The sequence below is a fragment of the Mobula hypostoma genome, chromosome 21 (assembly GCF_963921235.1).
Source record: "Mobula hypostoma chromosome 21, sMobHyp1.1, whole genome shotgun sequence".
NCBI classification, from domain to species: domain Eukaryota; kingdom Metazoa; phylum Chordata; class Chondrichthyes; order Myliobatiformes; family Myliobatidae; genus Mobula; species Mobula hypostoma.
In genome coordinates, this window is record NC_086117.1 from 23,801,755 (window position 1) to 23,824,276 (window position 22,522).

At 38.7% G+C, this 22,522-nt stretch overlaps 1 protein-coding gene across 3 annotated transcripts in view; it reads right to left on the reverse strand.

Annotated features, from left to right (window-relative positions):
• pomt1 (protein-O-mannosyltransferase 1) overlaps window positions 1–22,522 on the reverse strand; it is a 56,664-nt gene that overhangs the window by 15,804 nt on the left and 18,338 nt on the right. For 2 of the 3 annotated variants that reach the window (XM_063073632.1, XM_063073631.1), the window contains exons 4-14: window positions 22,446–22,496; window positions 18,424–18,570; window positions 17,698–17,809; window positions 17,534–17,599; window positions 13,637–13,730; window positions 11,488–11,643; window positions 10,026–10,156; window positions 7,078–7,173; window positions 6,584–6,676; window positions 4,484–4,580; window positions 2,519–2,611 (exon numbers count right to left, since the gene is read on the reverse strand). In XM_063073632.1, coding sequence (XP_062929702.1) covers window positions 2,519–2,611; window positions 4,484–4,580; window positions 6,584–6,676; window positions 7,078–7,173; window positions 10,026–10,156; window positions 11,488–11,643; window positions 13,637–13,730; window positions 17,534–17,599; window positions 17,698–17,809; window positions 18,424–18,570; window positions 22,446–22,496 — 1,136 coding nt within the window. The remainder of the gene's footprint in view (window positions 1–2,518; window positions 2,612–4,483; window positions 4,581–6,583; window positions 6,677–7,077; window positions 7,174–10,025; window positions 10,157–11,487; window positions 11,644–13,636; window positions 13,731–17,533; window positions 17,600–17,697; window positions 17,810–18,423; window positions 18,571–22,445; window positions 22,497–22,522) is intronic. The other variant, XM_063073633.1, reaches the window with a different exon arrangement.

Here is a 22,522-nt window from a genome sequence, read left to right on the forward strand (position 1 = left end):
CAGGGAGGTACTACTGCAGTTGTACAAGGCCTTGGTGAGACCACACCTGGAATATTGTGTGCAGTTTTGGTCCCCTAATCTGAGGAAAGACATTCTTGCCATAGAGGGAGTACAAAGAAGGTTCACCAGATTGATTCCTGGGATGGCAGGACTTTCATATGATGAAAGACTGGATCGACTAGGCTTATACTCTCCGGAATTTAGAAGATTGAGGGGGGATCTTGTGGAAACGTATAAAATTCAAAAGAGATTAGACAGGCTAGATGCAGGAAGATTGTTCCCGATGTTGGGGAAGTCCAGAACGAGGGGTCACAGTTTGAGGATGAAGGGGAAGCCTTTTAGGACCAAGATGAGGAAGAACTTTTTCACACAGAGAGTGGTGAATCTGTGGAATTCTCTGCCACAGGAAACAGCTGAAGCCACTTCATTGGCTATATTTAAGAGGGAGTTAGATATGGCCCTTATGGCTAAAGGGATCAGGGGGTATGTAGAGAAGGCAGGTACAGGATTCTGAGTTGAATGATCAGCCATGATCATACTGAATGGTGGTGCAGGCTCAAAGGGCCGAATGGCCTACCACTACACCTATTTTCTATGTTTCTATGTTTCTAAACCTGATTCTATACACAGGAATTTTAACTTTTCAGTTTATTTATGGTAATTGAATTGGCTCCACAGTAGGTACAGTCAAAGTAAGAAATCTCAATACACAAAGTGGGGAAAGGGGCTGCAAAAAAATGCACAGCCAGTTATTCCTGTGCCTAAGCAGTACTACCTGGTTTAGCATTCTTTGGGTATCCCTAACAATCCCACAGTGGAATTTCAGATATAGGCATTAAAATGAAAATAATTCAGGATTTCTTCCCACCCCCGAAGCAATTTTCTTTTGTTTTGCCAGTAAGAATGTGAATAAATTTAGCTCTAATTTTGATGTCCATGTAAGTTTTGCTTTAAAAAATATCCAAAGCCCTCTATTTAAAACAGTAGAGAATATTACCCCCCCACCCCATTCTGAAGCAATCAGGAGACCAGCATGCAGGAACAGCACATAACTTACTATTTATGAATGAGTGTCACAAGCTCACTAACAGCAACTGCTAACTGAAACACCAGGACCAAATTATCAACCAACCAGTTAAAAGGAAATGCACTGCAGAACTGGGATCACTATTTCACACTCTGTGATGGCAACATAAAATAACTCAATTCTTGAATGTTTACATAGTTGTAAAGCCTCCACGTAAACAATATACATTGTGAAATTCATAGCTATTCTTGGAGTTTACCCTGTCCAACCCCATTTTCTATTTCCATCTTAGAAATCAAAACATTTCATTATCATTTATCATAGGCTCCAATAGCAAGTACTACTTCTGCTAATAAGCCTGCTCCAGGAGAGAGAGGAATTAACTAATAATATGAATTAAGCCATTCAATTTCTAAATGGACATTGAATCCATGAACTTTTTTATTTCTGTTATTTTGAACTACTTTTTAAAAACTTACCTATTATATATATGTATAGATATAGACACACACCCATGCATGTATACCTGTGTGTACATATATATTATATACACACACACACTCTTAATAGAGCTTTTTTTCAATATTTAGTTATCATGTATTTCACTGTACTGCTGTCATAAAGTTAACACATTTCAAGGCACATTACAACAATTAAAGGACATTTAAGCAAGTACATGGATAGGAAAGGTTTAGAGAGATACAGACCAAATATAGGCAGACAGGACCAGATTAGGTAGGCGCCTTGGTTGGCATGGACACATTGGGCCAAAGAACCTAATCCCATAACAATGACTTTATGAAACTATCAAACAAAAAAGCTAATGGTGATAATAGGACTAAGGATCAAAAACATGGGTCTTAGTGATTATTAGCCAAGTAATCTTGATTAGACGGTGGATAAATTAATTTCAAGGATCAGTGCGATCAGAACTGAAGATGTACTAATCTTAAATATAAATGAATGAGTTAGCAGTAGGAGAAAGCCATTAAGCCTCTCAAGTCTGCCACTGAATAACATCATGGCTGATTTGAACAATATCATTAATCCTGTATTCCCATCTACCAGCAGTAACCTTCTGCCACTGTGGTCATTAAGAATCTACTTAGATCTCCCTTAAACAGCAGTGGAAGCACAGTCTTCAAATATATTTTTTTAAGGAAAATAGTAGCAAAGCTCATCCTTAGAAAACATTTTGCCTCAAATCTGTTTTAAAAGGACTACTCTTATTTTTAAACTGATGCCAATAGTTCCATATTCTCCCACAAGCGGAAACATTCTCTCCACATCCACACTCGGAATAGGGTGTTTCAATCTTATTTGATATTTAATTTCCCAAGCAATAAATAACAACATTCTGATAGCACTTTCATTAGCATTGTGAATATGGTTCATGCTGGTGGTGTGATTAGTGTATGGGCACTTGAAAAACAATGAAAGCCATATAAATATCAATGCCATTAACATCTTGTGTTTACTTTACAAACTTACCTTTAATACTGCAGAGGTGTTCACATGTAAAAACTTTACTTCTGATAATATAGTTTTCCATACTTCATTCTCAGTTTCACGATTGACAATTTCCTGGAACAAAGAAAACATGCAACTAAAAATACTGAGAAATTTTATAAACTTAAGTTTTGGGTCAGGATTATTCCAGAGCTCAGGAGACTTCAGTTAACAACGGTTTCCATAGGAAAACCAGAACCTAGCTAGCTTAAAAAAATAATGCAAGTAGTGTGTGCCATTCACTAGTCGGGGATTGAGTTCAAGAGGTGTGACGTGATGTTGCATCTCTATAAAACCATGGTTAGACCACATTTGGAATACTGTGTTCAGTTCTGGTCACCTCATTAGAGAAAGGATGTAGAAACTTTGGAAAGGGTGCAGAGGAGATTTGCCAGGTTGATGCTTGGATTAGAGAGGATGCCTTATGAGGATATGGGAGCTGAGCAGGATGAGAGATGACCAAATGAAGGTGATAAGAGGCATACATAGAGTGGACACCCAGAGAAGAAATGGAAACTACCAAGGAACATAACTTTAAGGTGAATGGAGGATAGTATGGAAGGAGGGAATATCTGAGGTAAGTTTGTTTTACGCAGAGAGTGGTGAGTGTGTGGAATGCACTGCCAAGGGTGGTGGTAGAGGCAGATATATTAAGGGGCACTAAGAATCTCTTAGATAGGCACATAGATGATAGAAAAAAAGAGGGGTATGAAGGATGGAAGGGTTAGATTAATCTTACAGTAGGTTAAAATGTCAGCTCAACATCATGGACTGTAGGGCTCTAAGTTCTATGAAATCATTCTTAACTAAAGTTACAGAAACTAATTTTAAATACAGCACTATATGCCAATCCTTAGGATGGCCCATGTAACAAAGTATGTGAGTAGTATGCTTTCAAATCAGCCTTCCTGGAACCCAAGGCAGCAAAAGAGAGATTTTAGAAATTCCCAAGCTCATTGCTTTTCTGTATGTGTAGCAGAGAATTAGTGAAATTACAGCCCAGGAACAAAACGGCTATTCAGCCCAGTAAGTACCCTATTCTTATACCTTTCAGTTCATTTCTCTAACTTCCCTTGCATATTCTGTGTGTCAGCTCCATGCTGTGTAAAGTTCCTGATTTCAATTAGTCTTTGTGTGGGGGAAAAGGAAGTTCTATCTGAATTCACCGCTGAACCATTCATAGTTCCCAATTTTGGTATCCTTCCCCCACCAAATCCTTCTCTACATATAACATCAAAACCACTTCATGATTTTAAAGTTCTCTCTCTTGGTAGCTCAGGCTTATTAACCTTACAATGGCCCCTTCAGTTCCCTAAGCCCTAAACTCCGGAATTAATTTCTTTTATGAAAGCATGAAAGCATACATTTTGACCAGCTTTTACTAATCTAGTCTAATAATTTCTATTGTATCAAATTTTCATTGATACTACATTCAAGTACTTTGCATATTTCACTTCTTCTTGGCATTCATTAGTCTTGCGAGACCACGGATCTGCCCCAGGAAAGTCTTCACTCTCCAGGGTGCAGGCCTGGGCAAGGTTGTATGGAAGACCAGCAGTTACCCATGCTGCAAGTCTCCCCTCTCCACAACACCAATGTTGTCCAAGGGAAGGGCATTAGGACCCATACAGCTTGGCACCAGTGTCGTCGCAGAGCAATGTGTGATTAAGTGCCTTACTCAAGGACACAACATGTTCCCTCGGCTGGGGCTCGAACTCACGACCTTCAAGTAGCTAGTCCAATGCCTTAACCACTTGGCCACGTGCTCACACATATTTCACTATGCTAGAGATACTATCTAAAAATAGTTGTTGTTGTACACAACACTAATATTTTTATTTTTCAGTATTGGACAAATACATTGGTTTAGAGGTCTCCCATACAAAAGTTTGAAAACTACTGTTCTAGCATTTACCATGGCTCCAATAAGTATCAGGTAGCACTTACTACTTTCCATAGGTTCTGTGCTGGCATTGAAATGTTGTAATCAATATAACAAGAAATCTCTTGCCAATGAGGACTCATAGGAGCAGCAACATCATGCCTGAAAACAAATAACAGACTTCAAGAGAAAACGAATTTTAACAAAGACAAAGGTCTCACTCTAAGTAAGAACTGGAATTCGATTGTAAACAAGATGGCACAGCAGAAACCTGATTGGATGAGGACTAACCAATCAGGAGGGACGGACAACAGGGATACATATATACACCACTGGACTAGACATGCCCAGGTATCATCCCTGATGAAGATAGCAGAGTTTGTCATCGAAACATCAGTTAAAATTGATACCTGTACCCAGCTGGAAGCCCGAGAAGAGTTTATTTAAACAGACTTCAAATTTAGTAATAAATTAATTTTTTTTATTGTTCAATTGTTTTTAAACATTCAGTGGATCAAAATTCACTCTTCTCATTTCTACCATCAGGGAGGAGGTACAGGAGCGTGAAGACGCAAACTAAATGTTTTAGGAACTGCTTGTTCTTTTCTGCCATCAGATTTCTGAATGGTCCAGGCACACTAACTCATTATTCCTCTTTTGCACAACTTATTTTTGTAGCTTAAGGTAATATTTATGTCTTACACTATACTGCTACTGCAAAACAACAAATTCCACAACACAAACACGAGAAAATCTGCAGATGCTGGAAATTCAAGCAACACACACAAAATGCTGGTAGAACACAGCAGGCCAGGCAGCATCTATAGGAAGAGGTACAGTCTCCAACCTGATGGCATGAAGTCAAGATGAAGCCACACTCAGGTTGGAGGAACAACACATTATATTCCGTCTGGGTAGCCTCCAACCTGATGGCATGAACACTGACTTCTCTAACTTCCGCTAATGCCCCATCCCCTATTTTATCTATTTATTCATTTATTAATTCCCCCCCCCCATTTTTCTCTCTCTCTCTTTCCCTCTCACAATCACTCCCTGCCTTCTCTCCATCTTCCTCTGGTGCTCTCCTCCCCCTTTCTTTCTCCTGTGTCTCCAGCTTTGTTTCCTTTTCGCCAATCAACTTCCCAGCCCTTAGCTTCATCCCTCCCCCTCCTGTCTTCTCCTATAATTTTGGATCTCCCCCTCCCACTTTCAAATCTCTTACTATCTCTTCTCTCAGTTAGTCCTGATGAAGGGTCTCGGCCCGAAACATCGACTGTAACTCTTCCTATATAGATGCTGCCTGACCTGCTGTATTCTACCAGCATTTTGTGTGAATTTCACAACACAATTGTTATAATAAACCTGATTCTGACATAACTTGGACAACACTTGTGTTCGATGTACTTATGGCACGGTCTCCACTCTGTTCAGACACACCAACAAACTTAATATAAATAACAATCTTAAAGTTGTGGGTTTAGCAAGGAACTTGGTGCAGGACATAGTGCAAGAATCCTTAATGCCTTGCTGAAAATTTGAGCATTGCTGGGAATTCTACTGGATGTTAAACCATGTGGTTATTTGAAACTACCACACAGAGAAATTTCTACAATTGGAGAGCCCTTTCAAACAACTGGTGCAGACAGAATGCCACTTCCTTACACCATTCTACACACATCTTGCCTGCAGATAACTGAAAGCAAGGACCAAGCAACAACCTCAGGTTACTTCTGAGTTCATTAAGGAATGCTACAAGCAGTAGCAGAAGAAAAATATTTTCTTAAACAACCAATCTACAATAACGTCACAAGCAGCCCCTTTTATTCATATGTAAAACTGACAGTTACGAAGACAGAGAGAGGCTTGAATTTAAAAATCTCGTCATACCATCTACAAAAATAAAAAAAAATGCTTGTGAATCTGCTGTCTATTTCCAAGGTATTTTGCTTTTATTTCCAATTTCTGACTCTTCATTTGAGAAATGATAATACTCCGGTTCAAGTAAATATTTCAAATATAAATTTTAACATGTATGAAATTTGCTGTTCAGATTTCATACTTGGGAACGGCAAATCTCAATTATTCAAGTGAGCCGAATGATTACAAGAATGCAAATACAAGATAATGGTAATGCCAAGCAAGGTGACAGCAGGCGCTATACATACGTGTTGAGGTAACGAGCTGTCATTCCATGGACTAATTGCACAACATCACCGTGGCGAATTGAACGAGGTGGATTGCTGACAACCAGCTCCTGTCTGAATAAAAAAGAACTTACAATACAGGGTCCATACATATAGACATAAATAACTGTCTGCTAAAAATCCAAAACAGGGAAATTCAGAATAAATACTTAGCTCCCAAACTTATCTAACATTTTTACCAATATTAAAAGACTTGATACCCCATTTCAAATGTGCACAAGAATATCGTTAAATGTCAAGTTTGGGAATCAAGAAAAATATTCTGTTACTGAAGAAAAATATTCATGATATCATTTACCTTTTGCTCTGAATGAGCACTGGTAACAGGAATAGTGATCAAACTACAAGTTAGAACTACAATTGTAGAAACAATGAATTTACAAATAAAGTCTTCTCAGCTTCCAAAAAGCGCATCTCTTTTCGTTGCTATAATTAAATGCAATACTCTCGCATACCTGCCAGGGTCCTTTATTATCCACCAATTATTCACATCCTTAAAAGGATAGCATGTTACTTGCTGCTGGTGGGAACTACCTCTTCCACCATCATACCTGCAAAAACCACACATCATTTCAGTAATTAAAAGCAGCTTTGACAGCATGAAATTCCCTTAGCTATGAGCTAAAATATCAATTTATTGTATGCATCTTCAAGTACATTCTCGGTATTTACAGTGGCATGCAAAAGTTTGGGTACCCCTGGTGAAAATTTCTGTTACTGTGAATAGCTAAGCGAGTAAAGGATGAACTGATTTCCAAAAGGCATAAAGTTAAAGATGACACATTTCTTTAATATTTTAATCAAGAATACTTTTTTATTTCCATCTTCTACAGTTTCAAAATAACAAAAAAGGAAAAGGGCCCGAAGCAAAAGTTTAGGCACCCTGCATGGCAGTACTTAGTAACACCCCCGTTGGCAAGTATCACAACTTGTAAACACTTCTTGCAGTCAGCTAAGAGTCTTTCAATTCTTGTTTGGAGGATTTTCACCCTTTCTTCCTTGCAAAAGAAAGGCACGTGGCCAAGTGGTTAAGGCGCTCGTCTAGTGATCTGAAGGTCACTAGTTCGAGCCTCAGCTGTGGCAGCGTGTTTGTGTCCTTGAGCAAGGCACTTAACCACACATTGCTCTAGTGTCTGTGGAAGGAGTGGCGCCCCACACAAACTTCCAATCGGCGCCTTGTAAGGCATGAGAATGCCCGACGCAGGCCTCTCATGGTCTGAGTCGACATTCCCCCTTCCTTGCAAAAGGCTTCCAGTTCTGTGAGATTCTTGGGCCGTCTTGCATGCACTGCTCTTTTGAGGTCTATCCACAGATTCTCGATGATGTTTAGGTCAGGGGCCATGGCAAAACCTTCAGCTTGTGCCTCTTGAGATAGTCCATTATGCATTTTGAGGTGTGTTTCGGATAATTATCCTGTTGTAGAAGCCATCCTCTTTAATCTTCGGCTTCTTTACAGACGGTGTGATGTTTGCTTCCAGAATTTGCTGGTATTTGATTGAGTTTATTCTTCCCTCTACCAGTAAATGTTCCCCATGCCACCGGCTGCAACACAAGCCCAAAGCATGATCGATCCACCCCTATGCTTAACAGTTGGAGAGGGGTTCATTTCATGAAATTCTGCACCCTTTTTTCTCCAAACATACCTTTGCTCACTGCAGCCAAAAAGTTCTATTCAAAAGGTTCAAAGGAACATCTAAACAAGCCCGATGCATTTTGGAAACAGGTCCTGTGGACTGATGAAGTTAAAATAGAACTTTTTGGCCACAATAAGCAAAGCCAGTGGCATGGGGAACATTTACTGGTAGAGGGAAGAATGAATTCAATTAAATACCAGCAAATTCTGGAAGCAAACCACACCGTCTGTAAAAAAGCCGAAGATGAAAAGAGGATGGCTTCTACAACAGGATAATTATCCTAAACACACCTCAAAATCCACAATGGACTACCTCAAGAGGCACAAACTGAAGGTTTTGCCATGGCCCTTATAGTCCCCTGACCTAAACATCATCGAGAATCTGTGGATAGACCTCAAAAGAGCAGTGCATGCAAGACGGCCCAAGAATCTCACAGAACTGGAAGCCTTTTGCAAGGAAAGGGGAATGTCGACTCAGACCATGAAAGGCCTGTGTCGGGCATTTTCATGCCTTACAAGGCGCTGATTGGAAGTCTGTGTGGGGCGCCTCTCCTCGCACAGACACTAGAGCAATGTGTGGTTAAGTGCCTTGCTCAAGGACACAAACACGCTGCCACAGCTGAGGCTCGAACTAGCGACCTTCAGATCACTAGACGAACGCCTTAACCACTTGGCCACGTGCCTTTCTTTTGCAAGGAAGAATGGGTGAAAATCCCCCAAACAAGAATTGGAAGACTCTTAACTGGCTACAAAAAGTGTTTACAAGCTGTGATACTTGCCAAAGGGGATGTTACTAAGTACTGCCATGCAGGGTGCCCAAACTTTCGCTTTGGGTCCTTTTCCTTTTTTGTTATTTTGAAACTGTAAAAGGTGGAAATAATAAAGTTTTCTTGATTAAAATATTAAAGAAATGTGTCATCTTTAACTTTATGCCTTTTGGAAATCAGTTCATCTCTTACTCGCTTAGCTATTCACAGTAACAGAAATTTTGACCAGGGGTGCCCAAACTTTTGCATGTCACTCTATCTCCTTAGGATTCAGGATTAAGTGTTTTTAAGTAATGGCGTACAATCTAATGAACTAAATCAATGTAGGGCTACTGATCTTCTATTATGTATCCAAAACACTGATGCCTGTATTTTAACTCACATCAAATCCTGTTCACCTATCATTTATTGACCTACGCTTGTGCCAGCTCTGTCAACATTTCAGTGTTAAAATTATCACCCTTACCTTCAAATCTCTCCAGGCCTTGCTCATCAAAATTTCCATAGCACAATTTGGTTATAAAAGCCTTCAGGAAGTCTGTGCTCCTCAAATTCTGCCTTCTTGTGTAGTTATACTGTAATTTCCCTAGTACTAAAAGGTGCACCCTTCAGTGCTAAAGTACTTCTGGACTCTCCCTAAACCTATCTGCCTCCACCTCTTTCTCCTTTAAAATGCTGCTAACCTAATGTTTTACCAATCTTTTGGTCATTTGTCCTATATTTCCCTATGTAAAATAGGTGTTTGATACCTTGTGCGAAACACCTTGGAGAGTTGCATTGATGACACAATAAAAATTGAAGTTCTTGCATGCATAATACAGAGCCTTAATATCAAAATTTGCAGTCTATTGTCCGAAGATTCAAACACAAGCCAGTTGCAGCAATTAACAGCATACACAAATTACCAGAATTTTCCATAGTCTAATGCAACTCGCCTGTAAAAATCTCTGCACTCAGTTATAAACAGGATCAAAACGTTCCACTCCATCACCTGAACCATTACCTGATTGGATACATGTTCTTGTGTGAATGGAGCCAACATGGAACAGGTTTACTCCAAGTATTCCTCAGTGTAATCTGGGACCCATAGGCTATTTCAAGAGGTTGACCCTGTGTGATCCTTGCTAGGCCACCCTGCAAAGGAAACCAAGTGTAACTTTCTAATCTGCTTGGGAAGTTGTGTTCAAGAATACTTTTCAGAAAACATTTGTACTTACAACAAAAAAGGATGCTAATGCAATGAAATTTATTATTTTTGCAGACTTCTACTTGTCAAAACTGCCAGCATTCTCTTTTTCTTTCCTCCTTTCCTAAAGCTACAGATGATCACTGTGACTCACTGTTTTCCCATGATTCTATGCTTATGAGTTATGAATGGTGCCAGGCTAACCAAAGGTTTTTTTTTCTCAGCTCATTAATTTTGGCTGTTGGACTGTGGACAGATGCAGGAACCAGGCCTGTCACCATCATGAACCAAAGGATATGGAATTCAGTGCTCCGTACTCCTATGCCATTCGCACTGAATTGAACAAGTATTATTGAAAACATGTTATGAATGACAAATTAATGTCCTTAACTAAAACATAAGAAGAGCAATTTTAAAATTCAATCGGCAGAACACATATGTTCCATTATCATTTGTAACCTGCTTTGATTTGCAAAGGTCACAGGATAAATGCCGTGAAATCTTTGCATTTAAACTTCCTGCCAGCCTTGGAACTATCTAAATTTTGCTGTTCCTCATGTTCACCAATGAACTTATCAAATTGAACACAACCTGTTGCCAAATTAAATTCCTGAAACAATCAAAACTATCTTTTATTTCTTAGCATACCACAGCACTGGAGAAATGTCAAAATATTTTGCTTATATAGCCTGCTGCCGCCTGTAAGGAGTTTGTACATTCTCCCCATGAACGCATGGATTTCCTCCGGGTACTCCGGTTTCCTTGCACAGTCCAAAGGCAAACCAGTTGGTAGGTTAATTGGTCATCATAAATTGTCCTGTCACTAGTCTAGGATTAAATCGGAGTTGCTGGGTGGCGCGGTTCAAAGAGCTGGAAGGGCCTATTCTGCACTATGTATCAATAAATAAATATGTGCATTGATAAAGAAAAAAAATTAAATCTGTTTAAGTATACTGAAACAGTATCATTGTCATATTCTTTCACAAACAAACAAATAAATGTAGAATCATAACAAGTTGGATTAACTCACAACTTCATTTCAAACTCTCAAGCTCTTTTCCATTTCTGACTCCCATTCTTTGGTGCTCTTCTCCTCCCCTCTGGCAGTACTTTAGATAGTTCCTTGTTTGCACTTTTCATACTAGTCATCCTCACTATCTTGATATTATTGATTATTATAATGTGATAGTATTTATGTGCAATTTTTCCCACTTTCTGCATTTATTGGTAGAGTAAGTGCATTGATAGCATCACTCAGCAGATTAGTCAGTGATCTTACCTCCAAACTGGCTTGGAACATGCTGGTCATAATTTGATCATGTGGCCCAGTACGGTACAACAAAGTCAGGTGGATGTAGAAGAAGCCCAGATACAAGATTATTGGGAGGACTAAAAGTGCACATACACGGGCTAGAACATGATAAAGTACTGTGACCTGCAAATGAGATTCATAGAAACAGCAAAGCTTACTTTACCTTCAGATCAGATGGCATGTTGATAATAAATATCCCAACCAACTAGACCACTGTTTTCTTGAATCCACATGGGCAGAGAGTTCCTTTTTCCTATTCAAAGTTCTGCTTTAATTGACCAAAATGTCAACAAGCAGTCAATGTATAACTAAAATTATAATTCTAGTGCAACACATTTTGCTTAATCCATGAAAGTAAAATGAGGGTTCTGGGAATGAGCAAAATCCCAAAACGTACTTATTAGGACAATAACATGGAGAAAAAAAAACAAAATACATATATATTGACCTGAAGCATTAATTTAGTTCCCCTCCACAGATGCTGTTTGACCTGCAAGTTATTCTAGTATTTTTGATTTCTATTTCGTTGTTTGGAGGGAGAGTTAAGCGCCAGGCCAGATTAAAAAGTTCAGGGTGAGGTACAGGCTGGTTTGGATTGCTGTACCAAAACATTTACTCAGCTTTGCATTGAACTCTCTTTAAGGACTTCAGTTCAGAAACACTATTTCTTTGAGGTTTGCTTGTATGATTTCATTTTCATTGTACAATGAGTGTTCAGTGGTCTTTTGTTATAGGTTATTTTATTTTTTTATGGACATGATGTTGTTTTACTCTCTGCACATTGGGTGTTAGACAGTCTTTTTTATGTACATATACAGGGTTTGATTTTGGGTTTCTTAGTTTAGTGGCTGCTGTTAGAAAACAAATCTCAAGGTTGTATAATGGATACATACTTAGATAATGAATATACTTTGAACATCCTAAAGATCTGAAGGGTGCTATATTAAATTCAAGCCTTTGCTTGATTTATGTAGTTCTTCTGTTGCAACTGTTTCATGTTAAATGTTGCAGCACTTCTCAGTGAACCAGAGTTATTTTGAAGCTAAAAATTGTGCTACTGTTCATATCTGATGCTGCTTCATGGACATGTAGCTTTGAGGTGCCAGTTCTGTTTAGAGTCTATCCTGTTTAGCCTGATTATCATACTACTCAACACAATGGAGGGTAAAGACAAGAACTGCATAAGCTACCAATGTTACTATTGTCAGGTGCATCTGCCTTAACCAGACTGTTGAAGCTAGGTTTTAGTAGGTGTTGGTTCACTCATTATTTGCCACAGACCCTGTTTGAGAGATATGGTAAGTCTGTTCTCCTACTCGAAAAAGTTGTATCCAGGGACTATGATGAATGAATCTGAAAGGTATGAATCTGTGATTACGACTATGTCAGGCAGTTGCTTAACTAGAAAGTTGTACAACTCTCGCAATTTACACATTGGTCTCTATTTGCCTGAGAGGAAGAAATGCAAAATTTAATTTTTATTTCTCTCTCTGTTTCAACAGAATAGCCATGGTCTCGCTTGTTGAGTTATTTGAGAGTTCTTGGTGGGTCTGGATTTACAGGAAGGCTAAGCCAGGTTATTAAGTAAGAATAACAGAAATCAAAATGCTGGAAATATTATTTAAAAACAAAAAGTGCTGAAAAAACTCAGCTGGTTAAGTAACAGCCAAGGAAACGAAAACACAGATTTAAGACACTTCTTCAGAACTGGAATTGTAATCCAGAGGTCTGGACTAACATTCCATAAATCCAAGCTTTTATCCCACTATTGTAACTGACATTTCAGTTCAGTTAATATCACACAGCAGGTCAATTCTGATGGAGTCTTTGAATTGAAGTATTAATAGATGCTGCCTGATTTATTCTGGGTTATTTAGTGAATTTAAATGTCACAACTACCATAGTACAACTTGAAATTGGATCTCTGGAATGTTCGGCCTTTGGATTTAACTTAAGCACTGAGCCATCGCCACACCTCTTTCTTACCACAGCAAAGCCAGTGCAGCAGTAGTATTAAAGATGTATATTCAGGTTCTAAAAATGCTAAACGAATTGATACACCATACAAAATCTTCACCATGCTAAACTAATTAATAACAGAAGCATAGGTACCTACATTTGATAAAGTCGTATCACCAATTAACTGCCATGTATGTGTTCCAGCAATAGCCAACAGAAGTATGTATGTGAATAAGCCCATATATTTGACTCTGCAAACATATCAAAATAAAATTATCCACTGAATGTTCAGAAATCAAAAGTTTACACTTATGATTAAACTAACAACTTGCACTTATACATGTAATAAAACATTTCACATCAGCATTATCAAACAAATTTTAACAGCAAGCCATAGCGATATTACAAAAAAATGACAAGAAATTTGGTCAAAAAGTCAGGCTCCAAGACAAAAAGAAGAATATTGTCAGAAAAATACTGAGGGAGTGAATTGCAGAGGTTATGTTTTAACAGGTTTAACACTAGTGATTCAACAATTAACTTACCTGAAGGACAATTGAAACGTAGAGACTGCAAAATATTGTGAAGGAGGACAACAAGGAGATCTTAAAGGGGCTTGGTAGAATAGGGAAGATGAAAATTTTAAAACTGAAATACCATTTTTAATCTAGTGTAATTAGAATAGCGATGGCAGGTGAATGAGATAGGGCAAGTTGTAATGTAGGCAGTGTTATGAGTGAAGATTATCAATTGTATATTGGGACAATCAAGGCTAGTGATAACTAGGCATGGGTGAGGGATCAGCAGCAGATGAACTAAAATGGGGCACGGCACTGGGTGAAACATCAGATGAGATTGCAAATGGAGAAAAGGGCTGATTTGAAGTAAATGGGTGAAAAATGTATCAGTTGGGTAGAAAATGGAGCTCATGAAAATAGTGATACTGATCTTTCAAATGCTCAGCTGCAAAAAAAAGATTCAGTTTTAAGTGCCAAACAAGTAGTCTGATATTTTAAAAACAGAAGAGGTCTTGAGCGTAGAGAGAAATGGTGGAGGGATGAATGAACCAAGAAGATATCACCAGATTAATCCTAGTTCAGTGAGAAGTACAGAATCAGACTTATCAAAAACACTGCAATTAGTACTGCGAGGATAGCTATCATTTATGATTCTTTGATTTCTATTGAATACACAAGAATACAATAGAAAATGCTTCACCACATATTCTGTCATTTGAGTTTTAATTGTTATCTGTTTTGAACATTCACTATTGAGGCATAAATTAATTTAGTGGTACACATGAAAAATATCATGAAACCTTACAAAATACAGCATAGATACATCATGGATATGTTACAAGGACCAACTAGTGCCCAGTTAAAATGTATCTGAAGACAAAAAGTTTGAAATGCAGGAACTGCCTTTTGTTAGAATAGAGAGGGCAAGTTGAGGCCCAATAGAAATTGATGCAGAGATATTTTGATTGCCATCTAAAGAAATGTTTCTGGAGAGTGGGTTGAAAGCTGAGAAATCATTTAAATCATCCAACAAAAAAAAACAGATTTAAAGAGTGAAGACAAAAAAATCTACCACTTCATGGGAGCTAGTCCTTACTTCTGCTCTAAAAGGTTGCCCCTCAATTTTGAGGCTTGCCCTCTAGTTCTGAATACCCCCACCAGAGGAAATATCCTCTCCACATCCACCTTTTTTAGTCCTTTCAACATTCAATACGTTTCAATGAGATCCCCAGGCATTCTTCTAAACTCCAGTGAGTACAGGCACAAAGCTGCCAAATGCTACTCTTAAGTTTACTTCTTCACTCCCAGAATCATACTTGTGAACCTCCTCTGGACTCTCTCCAACGACAATACATCCGTTCTGAGTTAAGGGGCCTAAAACTGTTGACAATACTCCAAATGCGGCCTGACAAGTGTCTTATAAAGCTTCAGCATTATCTCAATTTTATATTCTATTCCCGTTGAAATAAATGCCAACATCACATTTGCCTTCTTTACCACAGACTCAACCTGTGAAATAACCTTCTGGAAGTTTTACACAAGGACTCCCAAGTCCCTTTGCATCTCTGATGTTTGAATTTTCTCCCCATTTTATTGACAATCTGCACTATTGTTCCTTTTTCCTAAATGCATTATCATACATTTCCCAACACTGTACTCTATCTGCCATTTTTTCACCCATTCTTTCAACTTGTGCAAGTCCTGCTGCAATCGCATTGCTTCCTCAGCGCTACCAACCCCTCCACCTATCTTCGTACCACCCACAAACTTTGCTACAAAGCCATCAATTCCATTATCTAAATCACTGACAAACAATGTGAAAAGTAGCTGTCCCAATACTGACTCCTGAGGAACACCACTAACTACTGGCAGCCAAACAGAAAAGGCCCCCTTTATTCCCACTCGCTGCTTCTTGCCTGTCAGCCAAGAAAGCTTATCAGCACTCTAATTTTTCAGGAGGCTAAAGAAATTTACAACGTTCCCTTTGATTCTCATCAATTTTTATCAATGCACCATAGAAAGCATCCTATCCAGATGCATCATGGTTTGGTATGGCAACTGCTCTGCCTGTGATTGCAAGAAACTGAAGAGAGTTGCAGACTACCTCAGTACATCACAGAAACTAGCTTTCCATGGACTCTGTCTACATTTCTCACTGCCTTGGTAAAGCAGCTAGCATAAACAAAGATCCCAAGTACCCCAGACATTCTCTCTTCCCCCCTCTCCCATCAGTCGGAGGATATACAAGTCTGAAAGCACAGATCATCAGGCTCAAAGACAGCTTCTATCCTGCTATCATGAGACTAATGACCATATGCTACCATCGTATTAAGACAGATTCTTGATGGTCATTCTAACCCTGCACCTTTGTATCTACCTTCACTGCACTTTCTCTGTAACTACAACACTTTATTCTGCATTCTGTTACTGTTTTATATTGTACTACCTCAACTCTCAATTGATCTGAATGAACAGTATGCAAGGCAAATTTTTTCACTGGACTTCAGTACATGTGACAATAGTAAACCAACTTACCAAATTTTGAGGTTAATTGACTTACATCGGTGATGAAGTGACCAACTTTGACAAGGGAACCAAGTTTATGGACAAGCTGTTGAGGGGGAATGAACTTTGCTGCTCTTTCAAACAGGTATGACCAACACAATGATTTAAATCAGCGGTCCCCAAACACCAGGCCGCAGACTGGTACTGGGCCGTAAAGCACGTGCTAGCGGGTCGCGAGGAAATGATATGAGTCAGCGGCACCTTTCCTCGTTCCCTGTCACGCCCACTGTTGAACTTGAACATAGGGTTGCCAACCGTCCCGTACTTGCTGGGACATCCCGTATATTGGGCTAAATTGGTTTGTCCCATACAGGACCGCCCCGGTCCCGTATTTCCCCCACGGTGCAAAAAAGGTTGGGGACCCCTGATTTAAATAGTCTTCTATGAGGTGATAAACTACACAAGAAGTGCTCACAAGCTTATCCCACATTATAGTGATCAACAGGAGGAATCTTGGCTGGATTTTCTTCCCCGCCCCCCACCACCCTTAGCACAGACTTCAGGTCAACTCTGCTTAGAACAGCATGAAATTTAGAAGCTTTCTAGTATTAGTGACTCAGCAACATTATGGGCACAACAAAGAAATCTCAAGCAATACACACAAAATGCTTCATTAGGATTGACGAAGGGTCTCAGCCCAAAAAGTTGACTGTACTTCTTCCTATAGATGCTGCCTAGCCTGCTGCGTTCCACCAGCGTTTTGTGTGTGTTGCTTGAATTTCCAGCATCTGCAGATTTTCTCCTGTTTGTGTAAAGAAATCTCAAGACACTTTTTCACCTAGTTCTTAATTGCATTGAAATGAAGTGTGAATTAAGCTTACATGTATTGGAAATAGGAAGCAATCTTATCCTTCTGGGGTTTAAGGTACAAGTACACTAATTTAGCTGACATCTCTGCTTGCCGCCAATAGTGTTGCAATATTAGCAGATAAGCAGCAATTGCTAGTTTAAATAAATGTGAAAGAACTCACCCAACAGCAAATGCACACGCTGTTCCAGTTAAGAAAAGCCAAGACCACCATTTCACTGAAAATGAGCTGAAACAAAGTGTAAAGTGATATGAGGCCTCAAATTCTTCACTGTGTGCTTTCCGAAGTTTACAACACGAAGACATCACGTTAATGTTTCATCGTACCTGCTTCTCTGCATATTGTAGAATTTCAGATAAGACAAAACCGCCAGCAGTGCAAAGAAAATGAGAATTGATTCCAGAAGCATAAACCGTGACTGGGTTATTAAGGAGTTTTCTATTTTAAAAAAAGAGAACTGTAATATTGGAACTAGGTAAAAATTCTGCACACATACGTTTTATATTCAGATTAATACATGTAGACACCACATACTGGTAGGAATAAAATCTACCACACATAAGAACAGCCACACAGAGTGTTCCATTACGATTTGTTTTCAAACTTTACAGTTTATAAGCAGAGACCCGCTAACAGTCCTCTGGCATCTCATATTGTAACGTTAAAATCTGAATATTGTAACATGCTTTTAAATAACCCTATTTCACTGCATGCAACAAACCCACCCACTGCCATTCCAGAGCATTATGGAAAAAAAGATGCTCGACAGATCTGCTGATTAGTAGCTGTAAAAACTGCTGGTAATTATTGGGAACTGATAAAAAAAAATCTAAAATAGAATGTAAATAAAACAACATGCAATGCTGCTCCTGTAAACAACTTGTAAATGAGAAAACTCAATCTGCACAACAGGATTCTCTACATCACACTACGAGTAGTTATATAAATTTTCTTACCGCTATATTGACCACTATGTAAAACTTTTACATGCTTTTAACACTTACTAAACAACTCAAATATCGTATTTTCCATTAATTATGCTATCAAATTACCAAACATGATCAGAAGGGCAGCAATAAGAGCAGAGGTATGAGAATACTTGAGCTCTATGATAATCTGGTATGCCAATGAGATGCACAGTGCTCCAGCCAAAGCTGGAAAGAGCCTCAAATTCCAAACCGGGACATTCCCTGTGTATTCTGTGAAAAGGAGTACACAAATGTTACTATGTAATAATAATTTACCATTGAAATGATAGAAATGCAAAATCAGCCACAATTAGCAGAAACATTCCACATCCCTTACCAATTTTCCACCTGCACAAAGGAATAGGAGAAATAAAAACAGATAATGCTAGAAAATTTTACCAGATCTTGGACCCAGAACGTTAAATTTATTTCTCTTTCCACAGATCTACATGATCTGCTGAGTGCTTCCACCATCTTCTGGTTTTATTTCATATTTTCAGTACCCGCAGTTTCTTTAGTTTACAGAGTTGGAAAAAACAGAGAATATGTTCTGCCAAATTGGCCATGATTAACTTGCTTGTCTTGCACCTTTTAAACCGATGACAGGAAAGAAACTATTAAAAGAGGAAAAATTTATATGAATGACCCAGGTCTTTGAATCTACATTGGGTTAATCTGGCACAGCTCTCAAGAATATAACAACCTTCCACAAAAAGTGATGGATATCAAAGTAAGTATAATACAAGTAAGCTCCTTTTCATATAATTGATTTAAATGTATTTAAGCAACACACATCAAAGTTGCTGGTGAACGCAGCAGGCTAGGCAGCATCTCTAGGAAGAGGTACAGTCGACGTTTCGGGCCGAGACCTTGTTTTAAATTGTTTCCTGGCATTTAAGTATCTTTACATTTTTAATTTAAAAAAATAAATAGTACTTTTAACAAATTTCACGTCACATGCTGGTGATAATAAACCTGATTCTGATTTAGAAACTTTTTTGAAAATCAGAGATGGTCATTAACATTCGATTTGTCATCTCATGATCCTGCAAAGGGTTTAACCAAACGTTAAAGCAATTCAAGGGCTTAATTTCTCTGTTTTGATCAGAATGCTCCTATAATGTGCTGGCCACGGAAATTACTGGGGAGCTCCAGGGAGTCTGATCCACAGAAGCCCAAGCAGTTCACCAGTCAATGAAGTATTTAAGCAAATCAGTGAGAGAGAAGGATTAAAAAAAACAGTGGAGGATGAAGTTCAAGTGTCTGAAAAACAACCAAAAGTAAGAATTTGCATTTATACTGCACTTTTAATACTCTGAAAGAATCATTATGAATTAGCAAACAAAAATTCAAAGCAAATCATATCAAGGTAGGCAATTGAAAGCTTGCTTAAAATACTATGTTTAAAGGAGGTGAGGCAAAGATAAACAGAGGTTTCAGACAGGAAATCCCAGAGTTTGGAGCCTCTGCATCTTGAGCCACAATCACCAAAATTAGAATGAAGAAAAAATGGCCATTGGAAAGGATGGAGATCTCAACTAGTGAAGTCCTTTCTGCTCATCCTAGAAAGGATTTTGTCAAGAAATACTGAACACAGAAGCAGGGGAGAAGTTGAACAAGCTGCTGAAGAGGAACTGGGTGTCACCAGCATGTATGTGGAATCTGAATAGTTATTGGACGATGCCAGAAGCACAAATTGCAGCCAAGGAGAGAAAGGCAAAGACAGATCTATGGGGACTGACTTATGCAGGAGCTCAAGAAGGAACTGCTGAATGTTATTGTCTGACATGTAGATAATGAGTGTAATCTGACCCTGAGTTAATAAATCCAAGGTCAAACCATTAAGTTGATATTTGGATGATCTCTAGCTATCAATTTAGTGAAGGGGAGGAGAAGATGGCAGCGCGACGCAGCGTGCACGGCCGCTCCGAGATGATATCGTAATTGTCAAGTAGGGGCCGTGCACAATCCTGATTTGATGGAGACAGACGTGAGAAGCACGGAGGAACATCTGGAGAAACTTCTGAAATGCCCGCTTCGCTGCCGCTGCTACTGTGCGATCGAGAATCTCCAGAGGGGAAGGCCCCAAATCCTCAGCTTTGCCTATTGCCTGTTGCCGGGGCCGGGGTCAAAGCGCTCGGCAGAGATGGTGCTCGGTGTCGGAGGCTCAAAGTTTTCGGACGGACTCAAGAGTCGGCTGCGGTCGGGTGCTTCCAAGGTGCTGCATCAGCAAGTTTGCGGCGCTGGAGGTTCATGGCAGGGAGAGTATTTTTCCTTCCTTCTACCGTCTGCGTGAGATGATGGGACTTTCAAGAGACTTTGAGACTTATTTAACCATGCCCATGGTCTGTTCTTTATCAAATTACAGTATTACTTTGCACTGTTATAACTATATGTTACAATTACGTGTTTTTTTGTCAGTTTTTCAGTCTTGATTTGTCTTGTGTTTCTGTGATATCATTCTGGAGGAACATTGTATCATTTCTTAATGCATGCATTACTAAATGACAATAAAAGAGGACTGCGTGTCCTCATAATCTAATCTAAATACCTGACCACTTTAAACGGTGGAAATCGGATTACAGAGTACAAAATACAGAATGCATGCCTGGAAGGATGCAGCTCACTAAAGAGGACTGAAAAAGAATAAAGGAAGAGACAGCAGCACACTTTAAGAACACATTTCATGTATCTCAGAAAAAGTGCGTTAGTGCATTTCAGGGAGAAAGAAAAAAAACTGCAAGAACATTGCACCCATACCTGGCTAACTACAGAAATTTAAGGATGGGTGAAAGATTGAAAAAGCCAATGTACTGATAAAAAAGGTTAAAGGTCAGCCAAAAAATTGGGGTATTTTTCAGAAAACTATAGAGAATGAATAAGATAAGGGAGAACTTTGAGTCTGTTGAGTAAACTATAAGATAACATGAAACAAATAGCAAGAGGTTCAAAAGGTAAATAAGAGAACAGATAAAGCAACAATGAGATTGGGAAGCTAATAATAGGAATTAGGGAAATGAAGGAGTGAAATATTTATTTTAGATTGGTCTTCAAAGTAGAAGACTCTTAAAATGCTTTTATAATACTGGATAAACAAGTGGTCGAAAGGAACTTTAAATAATTTCTGTCAACTGGAGAAAAAGTAATAGCAGCTCTGGATCCTGTTTGTTGCTTAGGTTCTCAATCGAATCTCAGCACTATCCTAGATAAATTAATTTGTTTAATTTGTGCACATACCATCAGAATGTTTATTCAGCTTCTTTCAACAGGAAAAAAATGTATGTAGCAATTCACTGAAGCTACTATTGATATCATCTCCTTTTTTGTGACCTTTGCCATGAAGATCAAAACTAGCAACGCTCCATGAAGATCAATATGGTTAAATGATACTATTTCCAGCAAGGAATCTAATGCCTCTAAAACGTAACCAAGGACTTACTGACAGTTGCAACCTCAGGTACTATCTGAAAAGGGAAAAGAACATGGTGGAAATACTCAGCAGAGTTCTGACAGAATTAACAATTCGCGTTGATGATATTTCATCTTGACGAATTTTTGTCTTTTTCTTTGAACGGTTGCTGCCCAACCTGCTAAGTATTTCTATTATTTTTTGTTTTATTTCAGATATCCAACATCTGCAGTTTATTGCTTTTAGGTTACCCACAAAAGCTCTATGAAACGATTACTTTTTACTATATGCTTGTTTATGGTCTGGCCTAACATTGATTACAAACATACATACTTTATCCAAATGGATTCAATATTGTAACAGGAAAGAACTGATACGGATGCAGAAGTGTAGTCAACGTTTCATGCACTGACACCTGCTTATCTAATCAATGCAGAAGTTAGAACTATTATGACTGTGGTCACAGACAAGGGTTGAAACAGCAGAAGGCTAAATACATTTTACCTTCTCCAGTGTGAATCAGTTATACACATTAGAATAACCCAAGGATCTATTTCAAGCCAGTAGGTGGCATATATGCAACAGGTAAATTTATTCTGTGTGAGCTTTTGTTCTTTATATTCATTTTTGCAACATCACTTCATTTGGGCCTTCAGATTACTACTGACTTCACCACAAAATTAACAATCGTATCTACCTGCACCAATTTTATTCCAGGCGAAATTTCCATCGAAACCACCAAGATATGCTGAAAATGAAACAAAGATGTTGCAT